The following is a 10,584-nucleotide window of genomic DNA, read 5'->3' as shown; positions in this document are numbered from 1 at the left end:
GCACTAACTAGGAGGATAATGCTTGCTTGGGTATTTCAGAATGGCTGGCCTGGCTCAGATTTCTTTTCCCTGGGAGACTGAAAATGTTCTGTTCATAATATATTCAAATCTCCCTGATTCTGGAAGCTCAAAGTTCATTTTCATATCTGGGCCTCCCACTTGTAATTGCAAGCTCACCTAACTGCTGCTCTGCCTCGGCTTGGGCTAATTATTACTGCACTCAGCCTGCTGCTATGCATCTACTTTGAAATGCTCCCTCTTCTTTCCACTTGAATTTGCCTGAACATATATCCCTTCATTCTCCTAAAGCAGGGATGCCACACACTGTCTTCAGTCCTAACACATGGGCTTCTCAGCGCCTCTCTTTCCTCAACCAGCTTCGTTTGTGCTTAGTGTCTGTGTACTTCTTGGATTCATAACCTCTTTTTACTTTAACCTATCTTTTTATGGCTCTTGCACTGCTGCTCTCTTCCAAGTGCAGAGTCAGAGTGTTATAATGCTTTCCCCACTGCATAAAATCTTCCCCCCTTCTCAAGGTATCCTTGTCCAGCTGCTCTCCTTCATAGCTCATCCCATGGCTTCACCTTAAATCAGCTTCACCAAACTATTTCACTTAAGACTCTTCTCTGACAACTCAGGCTAACTTCTGCTCCTTCTACTCAAAACCACCTCTCATTTTAACCTCTGCAGACCTTCTCCTGGCCAAAGCCAATATGCTCTATCCATATTGTCCTGTGGTTGGTTATTTGTTACCTCCTTAAGGGATAATAAATGTTCCTCCATACCTTCCTTGGTTGTAGTAACTCTTGCCACTTCCTCACTTTCTCCCTGAGATCATTTCCACTTAAATTTATTGCCATATCCTGAGGAGCTTCATCACTCTCTTCCTTTCTTCCTTGCCCTTATCTGGTTCTAGGAGATCCTGTCTGTTCACAATCATTACCTTAGCTCTATGTCCTGTGCCTCCCTCCATCAGCTCTAGGATTGCCTCAGGGATAGCAAAGGGAACTAGCACGAGTTGGGAGGCAGCTGTAGCACTGTCCAGGCAGATGCTCCACAGCTGAGGTGTAGCTACTCCCACCTACCTGGACAATTCAGCATTTCCCTCTACAGCTTTCCTGACCTTCACTTTATTCTCTTAAGCGTGTATAACTGCTATGAACTTATCATCACTCTAGTTTCTTTCCTTCATACCTAGTTTTATCCACCTGGAAAGTAAGCAAGTGATCTAAACTAGTCACTTGGCATCTGTGGATGGTGAATGAAGAGAAGGAAGCACACTGCTGGCATCAGCCCCTATCATTCAATTCTTATTCGGATTCACAATTTGTCTCTCTACACAGAATGCAATACCTGCATTAGCTTGTTACCCTCTCCTAACTTATTGAGAACCTTCATTTATAGTTTACTGAGGAATCTAGAATTCTTTCCCTTTATTTGTATTTTTCTGATTGCACCCATTCAGCATTTTTTGTCTGAATTTTAAACCACAGGTTACATGAAGTTGGAATGATGTTTCTTATTAATTCTCAAAGACCCTGTCATGACAATTCTGATTTTTGTTTTAGATCTTTGGGTAGCTCTATAATCAGGATAAATAATTTTCATCATTCAAGTAACAATTTTGCTATAAGGCTGACTGCATTTCTGCAGTGATGTAACTGGGTCCCCCTCCTCTGCCTTTCTTACATATCTCATTTTTCTTATTGTAACCTTTATGAAAGGCAAGAGATAAGCTGGAAGAGTGAAACCCTTTGTCTACTGAATCAACTAAAGCCCATGGAGCCTGTGAGAACTCACGGAAGAGCACTTCCAGGTGTAAACACACTGTCTTGTCATCCTCATCACCATTTAATCCTTTGAGCATTCATTTTGGGTTGGACAAGAAAGGAAAGTATGCCTAAGTCCTTTTTCTGCACAGAAAAGAAACTTTTCATTTTGTGAAGCAGTTTTACATAAAGATTCATCACTGTCTATCACTCACTCAGAATAAACCTTCCCATTTCTGGCAGACAGACCTGGACAATCTTTACACCTTTTGGATGTTCAACCTGTTCTCATCCGTAATTTGACTTCCTCCTCCTTTTTAGCAGGAGATTGGAAACTCCAGAGTAGGAAGCCCTAAGCATGTGCAAATTGTTCCAATTCCAATTACTGTTACTGGGGGCAAAAAGACCAAACCAAACCAAACCAACAAATAAAAAACCCAAACCCAAACTGTACCAAGCGCAATGAGCATAAATGCAGAGAAATGGGTTCTTCAGCAGTGCTATTGTTGTAGTTTTTGGGTGGGAGGACAGAAAAAGAAAAAAAAAACAAAAAACTTTTTGAAACACAAATATAGGACCAAAACAAAAATTAGACAATTCTTGCTAATAAAGCTGAGGAGGTGCATGCAGACTATGCCAGTACATTAAGCTAGCAGGACTAATTCTGGCTTTGCCTGTGATTTGCAGCATCACCAAATAGTCACCCACTAATCAGAAAACTCAGCTTCATCTGCCACTTCTACTTTTTGTTTTTAAAGCAGAGCTCCCTCCCTGGTGGCAGAGTATCTGGGAAGGAAAACTGACAAATGGAAATATCAGTGAAAGCTGCCTAAAACCAAAAAGACAGAGGATTCCTCCATCCGTTGGGTGTTGACACCTCCATTTTCCCTTAAAGAAGATAACTTTGGTGCATCAATAAGCTTGGCAATCATGTCCCACAAACCCAGGCAAATGTGTAAGAAGGTAATCAAAGAGTAAAAGAAAATGAACAAAAAGCAAGTGTGGGAAACGATCTGATGAATTGAGCCACCTGCCAAAACTGATTTACATTCTTTCAGCAGTCACCACAATTGCTGCATTTTGATTAACATAGCTTGATTTGTCTTTTCATCAAGATTCCTGGAGACCTCAACAATGATTTTGTAACCCCCAACATATTAACAGAACTGGCTCCAGATCAATGGGGAGTCCATTTCAATTCCACTTTTCAAATTTGCAAGAGCCTCAGGAACTGCTTTAACCCATTGCAGACACAGACTGGACTATACTGGTCTAGATATGAATAATTTGTTGTAAAGCCTACACAGGTGAATGCTTTAAAAATGAACTGAAAGACTGTGAGAAAATGCAGAAAGAATGTCACACTCTTTCTGTGAACTGAATCAACTTTCCAAGTGCACTGTCCATTCCTCTTTTGTCATATATACAGGTGCATTCCTTCGCTCTGGGAAAGAATTGCCACTTTAAAGAAAATTCCAATATTTTATATCAACCCTTACAAAACTCAGGTTTAAGAGATTCCTTCCTCCTCCTAAATCCTCACTGTGTCTTGTATAAGACCATTATTATTAGACCAATGCTCCAAAAGTTTACCACACACTGACATTCTCTGCTCCACTCCATCAAAGCACTGAACTGGTGCATCTCTGCTATTCCAAAGACATCAGCCATCCTAATCAACCCTAAAACTATTTTTATACCAGCACATCATCTCCTCCTCTGCTGTGATCTAATTTTCTGACAGCTCAAAGTATTCTCTGGGAAACTTGACACTGATCTTGCGAGGCTCTCTTCATCCCTGCCCTAAGGTAAGGGAGATGCCACCTTCCATAACACATTGGAACCCACCCACAACAGCTAGAGCTGCATAGCTAGACATCAGCTGTCTGCAGAATATTCTGAACTACATGTACACACCATTCAGTCACTAATTGCAAAACCTTGTACTTAATTCAGAAGAAAGAAATTCCTGTAATGTAGAAGCAATGGGTTAAACATAGAGCTTTTTTAAGTGGCTCAGCTATACAATAGAGAATAATTAGGTATCCATAATAAGGCAATTTAATAGTATACTAAATGACATTCCCCCACATAGGGTGTAATTAGTTTCATGTACTTGACACATTCATGCGAGATGTCAGACTGGAAGATTATTATTGGTTTTTTTTTCATATCCAATTTTTAGTTAGAAGTAGTTTGTCTTTGCATCTTCCTGCTCATTTGAGGATTAACAGTCTATTATTTTTGGAATGATTTTCCAGTATGACATTTCTCACATTGCTGTTAATTTTCTTTCCTGGCTCCTTTTCAGTATAGTGCATGTGGCTTTTACTGTTCGATTTATTAAATTTGACATACCAAAGCACTTGCTCAAATTGGTCTGTTTGTCAATGAAGACTTTAGCAGAGATAACATTTCCAAAAGGCATGAACATCTGCAGAATGTCCTGGTCTCCAAACTCCTGGGGGAGGTGGTAAATAAAGAGGTTTGCCCCTTCTGGACCTTTAGGAAAAAAAAAAATGTATGAAAACCACTATTACAAGTGCTACATTTAATCTGTTTTTCCATAATACTTACTGAAGCTGATGGTCAGAAAGCATCTCACTTTCTAACTCTGAAGGAACAAAAGCAACTGGATCATCAAAAGAGCACAGCTGAAATGCAGCTCTTGAGAGCATCCCATCTTGAAAAGTGTTTACTTTGAAAAGTGTTTATTTCATAACTCTATTACAGAAGTAGTTAAATTAATCCTCTTTCTTCAATTTACGAGTGTCTTTCAATATAATTAAGGTTAGGAAAACAGGTACAGAATGTATTAGCTCTCAAAATGCCCCAAGAACTCCACAAAGAGTCCTCTGTTGCTTTCAACACCTGCATGGGTTTGTCACTTTAATTCCAGTTGCAGGAACTTATGGAAATGGAAGCAGGTGAGCTCAGATTTCAACTCAAATGGTAAGAAAATTGTGCAGATAGGAATAAAAATAGTAAGAAGAAGCACACCTTGTGACTTAAAAGTCAGTGAAGTCAGTGAGAAAAAGACATTCAGAATTAAATTTGTCCTGACTCATTTCAAAATGAGTTGTGGTTTTTTCATTTTTTTAAAAATATAAATCCCCCATACAAAGATCTGTTTCCTGGAAGAAACTTTGTAAAGCAAGTCTTTTAAAGAAGTTCAAAATTAAGTGGTTGGGTTGCAATTAAGTGGCTTTAGACTTAGTTCAGTTTACAAACAAAGGTGTAAACTCAAAGATGCTTTGAATATTTTCCTTACAGACAAGATTTGAGATATGTATTATTTAAGGTGCAGGGTAAAACATTCATCCTAGTACTGATGGGTCAATTTTTTCCCCTAGCTCAATAGCAACACTAGAAACAAGCAATGGATGCCAGGAAGAGTGTGATACATGATGGAGCCAGATGTGGCCTCCATGCAGGCTCCAGCAGTGTAAGTGGTACACAAAGGGAACAAGCATTTCTGGTAAAAACATACCTAGAATAGCCTGATTACATTTGCCCTTGCTTAATGGAACCTAAATGTGGCTCAGATGTGATGTCACTGGTTTTCTGGAAAGGAAGAGGGAGGTGCTCATGAGATTTACAGAGTTCCTTCTGCAACAGAGCCATGGAGCCTCACCTCTCCCACACAGAATCAGGCTGGCTGCTCTCTCTCAGCCTGAAGGAAAAGGTAGCAAAAGTTGCAGAAAAGAAGGAGATAAATGAATTAGATTAACAAAAAATATTCTGGGGAGGCAGGAAAAAAAAAAGATGAATAAACTTGTCACTTGGAAATTTTTTCTTCTTTTCACAAGTAAATTATCATTCCCAGCAAATAATGTTCTTTAAAATAGTAGGAAAAAATTTGCTCTTAAATAATATTTAAGAGCATATGCATGAAGCACTTCACTGTGCTTCAGCATTTAATTTTTATATAGCATTTTTGTCTGGTACTTGTTTATCTTCAACCACTCCAGACTCTTCCATCAGAAATCATGGTAAGAGACAAAAGATTGTTGTCAGTATTCAGTAGTGGAATTCACTCACTTGAACCTAACCACCTACTAACAGATACAAGATATATAACAAAAGACTGTGTTTTAAAAAGGATGCTGACAATTTATAAAAATAAATAATAAGCCTCAAGTTTATTTGAATGTTTCTGAACACAGAAAAATTAAAATAGTTAGAAAAATATCAAGCTTTCCTTGACTATGTATCTCACAATGACATCAATAAACAATTTTTTTCTGGTGTCAAATAGTCTATTGTCATTGACCAAAGGGCCTGAGGTGAAAGATAAAGGCAGAAAAGAAAAAAATATGGAAAAAAAGATTTTAAAAATCCCCTTTCATTTTAAACAATCCAAGCTTTTAGCAGCAAATGAAGGAAAGACTTGAGAGAAAATATACATATTAACTCCAGTGTCCCTATCCAATAACCAGCTGGGGGAATGCCAAATTTGTCTTCCTAGGAAACACATCCCATAAAAGTACAAAATATTATTTCAAAAGAGGATAAAAAAGATTTCTCTTGAGGATATTATACTAGGTTTATTTCCAAAGCTTATCCTTGGCAAGAGCAGTAGTGACAACATAGATACAGTCTTAGAAAGCATGCAGTATTTTCCTGTCTTTGTAGAATTAGCTGGAAATTAGGACAGGAGAAAGCAATGAAAACAGAAACAACCCCCCTGAAAATGCCTGGGAAACATGAAGGGGAACGGAAGAGGGGAACAGGGTAGCCTCATTTTCCTAAACACCTTGTAATTAGTATTCATTTATTCTTAGCAATAACTTCCTGAGGTTTATTTGCTGTTGGTGTGGGGAGAGGGGCGCAATCATTCACTTAGCTGCTTCCTCACAAGACCCACAATTAAGCAAAGAACCACTCAAAGTGAAAACGGATCTTGTCATTAGCTCAAAACCTTAATCAGATTAACTCCACTATGACAGAAAATGGAAACCAGAAGACAAAACTGCATTCAAAGAGGGATGATTTTTGTTAGCGGCACCTTTTTATATGGTAGTTGGTATACGCTTTTATTTAAGGAAGGGATGGGTGGCAAAGCATAACTTGAAGGACAGATGGCTGAAAAGTGAAACACATTAGACGCCAAAGAAGGTGACAGTGGCAAGCAGGAGAAAACTGGAGGAAGAAGAAGAAATCACAGATTAGACTGCCTGAGGCCTTCCATGAAGCCTCCAGGAGGAAACAGCCGCGTGGCACCGCTTGGGCTGGCTTTTCTGGCACTTACCTTCCTTCTGGCTGCCCGCGGCGCTCTGCTGCTGCAGCAGGCTCTGGCTGTAGAGGGTGGGCAGCGCGGCGGCCGCGTACTGCTGGATTCCTGAGTAGGCCTGGGTGAGCGCGTCCATCGTGCCGGCCGTGCCGTTCGTCAGGCCTGTTGCGCCGAGTCCTCCGTTCAGGGCCGCCATACCTGAGAGCATTTGAGCAACTTTACAAAAAACCCAACAATAGAGAAAAGAAATTGCACTTGTTCATTAGTGCTTTCCGAAAGTCGTTGGTATTATACGACACTGACGACGACAGCAGTGCATGCAGCTCGGCACGTCACCAAATGGGACTGAGGACAAAGAAACACGACTTTGGCATCAGGATCACTTCAGCACAAGGGTTGCACAGTCAAATGGACTCGCATGCAGCCTGCTACTGGCAAGTACTACAGCTCCGTGCTCCTGAGAGCCTCTCTGCTCGTCCTCCTTGACACCTGTGCTTCTGCGGTGGGTGTCTGAGGCTGGCACTGTGGGACCTGTTTGACCTGTTTCCTTGTCTGTGAGGAAGAGCCACTCTCTCTGACCAGGGTCTTCAGCAACAGACATGACAACACCAGATCAGAAGTGTTTTGCTTATACAGAGTAAGCAGAGAACCCTAATTAACTGCATTTAAAACAGGCCTTTTTCAATCTGAATGCTTCTATTATAACCCTCTATACAATTACAGGCTTTATCTCTTAGGCTTGAGGTAGAAAGATGGACTGTGAGGCTCTTTGCTTCCACCTTCCTCCTCTAGTTACTCCAGTCACTCCACAAAAGATGAACAGCAACACACCCAGAGGGACTAAAAATACTTCATCCAGACTAGGCATCTTTCCTGAAGAAACAAAAGCATTTATTTCTAGCAAGGTTTTTCTTCACAAAGGAAGCCGAGTCACTTTTTAAACTTACAGCAATTCTACATCCTGATAAGTAACAGAGTAATTTAACTGGGATGGCTGCTTAAGAGGAAATTTCAGATGGGATTGCTAGCTGTGCAGAAAATGACATCCCTCATCCGTGCAAACAGTGTGGGCTGCATAAGGAGTTGTACTACTCTGATTTGAGAGTGGACAAACTCCTGAGCTACAGCTTCCCCTCCTCTGCTTCTATTGCTCAGCATGACTCCAAAATGAGTTATGTTGAAGTTAACAGTGCTAGCATGTCTTTCAGAAATTCCAAAAAAAGTGAATTTGCTGTTGGAAGTTGAAAGCATGGCAGGGTTCAGAGTCCTGCTCATCTTCCACACACCCAGTTTGTGTCAGCCTGAGCACTGAGAGCTCATCAGGACTGAGAGTCAAGGCATATTTTCTGCACAATTAGCCATCCCAGCTCCCCAGTTTCTAGGTGAACAGCTCACAAATAACTTAAAGGGCTTAACAGGCCCATAGAGGTATGGAAGATCAGTCACTAGAAAAATGGGGAGGCACCAAGAATCACCAGCAATCATTTCTTAGACGTTGTCTAATGTTTGGTAAAATGGTGGGTGAAGATGTGACTGGTGGTGTCATATTAAGATCCCAAAGAGAGGAACAGTAAAGAGAAGGAAAGGGCTTAATTTCAGAGCAATAATAAGGGCTGGTATGTAAATTGGGCAAAAGTGGGGAAATTAAGCAGAGGACACTTTATAGTAAATTAATAATTAAATCTATTAGACTGGGAAACAAGCTTCAAGGAAGATGGCAGAAACCTTATCACATGTGTAATTTAGATACAGGAAGAATACTGCAGGGAATTATCCAGCATTGACAGAGGAGGATAAAGATGCTGACCCCAGTATCGTTCTGCCTCTTATGTAGATTTGAAAAGCATATTCCTATGAGTCTCCAATAATCAGGACAATTGCTCAAGTGGCACCTTTTTGGCTCCACCAGACTCTGTGCCAATTAAGAGAATTGTACTGCATAAATTATACCTTTTGATCTTACTATAATTTGTGTGACTAAACACTTGACAGAGATGTGATATTCTTAGCCTTTCCTTAATAAAATGTCTCACTTTGAAGACTTCTCTTTCCCCTCCACCCCACTTCAGAGCATCATTGTACCCTGATGGGGGGTACTGGCTGCCACTGCTTCGAACAAAAATCCCAGAGCTCAACAGACCTGGGTATTTCTTGTATAATGGTTCCAGTTATAAAGCTGTATTGGGTTTGGGTGGTGGTGGGGGGAAAAAAGTGGGGGTGGTTTCTCTGAGAAGCTGCTGAAAGCCTCCCCTATGTCAAACAGAGCTAATGCCAGATGGCTCCAAGATGAACCTGCTGCTGGCCAAGGCTGAGCCCATCAGTGACACCTCTGAGGTAACTTGGTAAAGGAGGAGAAAAAAAACCGTGCAATGGTCACTGCAGCTAGAGAACAGAGGAGTGAGAATATGTGAGAGAAACAGCTCTTCAAGGTCGATAGAGAAGGAGGGGCAGGAGCTGCTCCAGGCACTGGAGCTGAGATTCCCCTGCAGCCCCTGGTGCTGCCCACGGTGAGGCAGCTGTGCCCTGCAGCACATGGGGGTCCATGGGGGAGCAGAGATCCACCTGCAGCTCATGGAGGAGCCCACACCAGAGCAGGTGGATGCCCAAAGAAGGCTGTGACCCCACAGGAAGGCAGTGCTCCTGGCAGGACCTGTGGAGAGAGGATTCCACTGGAGTAGGTTTGCTGTCAATACTTGTCACCCCGTGGGGGACCCACTCTGGAGCAGCCTGTTCCTGAAGGGAAATGCCATGGAACAGACTCACACTGGAGCAATTTGTGGAGTGCTGCGGCCTGTGAAAAGGGACCCACATTGAAGGAGCAGGTGAAGAACTCTCTCCTGTGGGAGGGACCCCATGCTGCAGCAGAGGAGCAGTGTCAGGAGTCCAACCCTGAGGAGAAAGGAGCTGCAGGAACAATGTATGATGAACTGACTGCAACCCCCACTCCCTGTCCTCCTGCACCTCTGGGGACAGTAGATGGAGAATTCAGGAATAAAGTTAAGCCTGGGAGGAAGGCAGGAGTGTGGAGAAGATGTTTTTAAGATTTGGCTTCATTTCTCATTATTCTACCCTGAACTGATTGGTAATAAATTAAACTAATTTCCCCAAGTTAAGAGTGTTCTGCCTGGCAAGTGATCTCTCCCTGCCCTTACCCCAACTTACAAACCTTTTGTTATATTTTCTCTCCCCTGTCCAGTTTAGAAGTGGGAGTGATAGAGTGCAATTCAAAATATTTTAATAACAGTAATAATAACAAAACCGATAGAAATAATAATTTTTATAATAAATGTACAGTATACAATATATTATATCTTAAATATTACTACTGATAATAATTTGATCCTGAGGCTGACTGTTGCCTGCTCTGCTGTTCTGTACTTAGGTTTGTGTCACTGCTTGCATGGGTGTACACACAGGACTGGTTAAACTAAAGGCTCCTGATAAAGCAGCTTGTATCTCTCTTTTTATTAGATCCTTGAAATAACTTGATAACAGAGGTAGCATTAGGATACCATGTTATCTTTCGTGAGTCATTGGCCTATTAGATAAACATGCTCTGTGTTGCAGTGGGCAGCATCCTCC

At 41.4% G+C, this 10,584-nt stretch overlaps 1 protein-coding gene across 14 annotated transcripts in view; it reads right to left on the bottom strand.

The window, feature by feature from the left end:
* CELF2 (CUGBP Elav-like family member 2) overlaps nt 1-10,584 on the bottom strand; it is a 543,235-nt gene that overhangs the window by 6,467 nt on the left and 526,184 nt on the right. For 10 of the 14 annotated variants that reach the window (XM_038154615.1, XM_038154614.1, XM_038154616.1 and 7 more), the window contains 2 exons: nt 7,021-7,218; nt 4,128-4,271 (listed from right to left, as the gene is read on the bottom strand). In XM_038154615.1, the coding sequence (XP_038010543.1) occupies nt 4,128-4,271; nt 7,021-7,218 (342 nt within the window). The remainder of the gene's footprint in view (nt 1-4,127; nt 4,272-7,020; nt 7,219-10,584) is intronic. The other 4 variants (XM_038154608.1, XM_038154609.1, XM_038154611.1 and 1 more) reach the window with 1 other exon arrangement.

This window comes from Motacilla alba, chromosome 1A (genome assembly GCF_015832195.1).
Source record: "Motacilla alba alba isolate MOTALB_02 chromosome 1A, Motacilla_alba_V1.0_pri, whole genome shotgun sequence".
In the NCBI taxonomy this organism is placed as follows: Eukaryota; Metazoa; Chordata; class Aves; order Passeriformes; family Motacillidae; genus Motacilla; species Motacilla alba.
The sequence above is the reverse complement of the archived record's forward strand: the minus strand, read 5'-3'. Positions and strand labels throughout refer to the sequence as shown.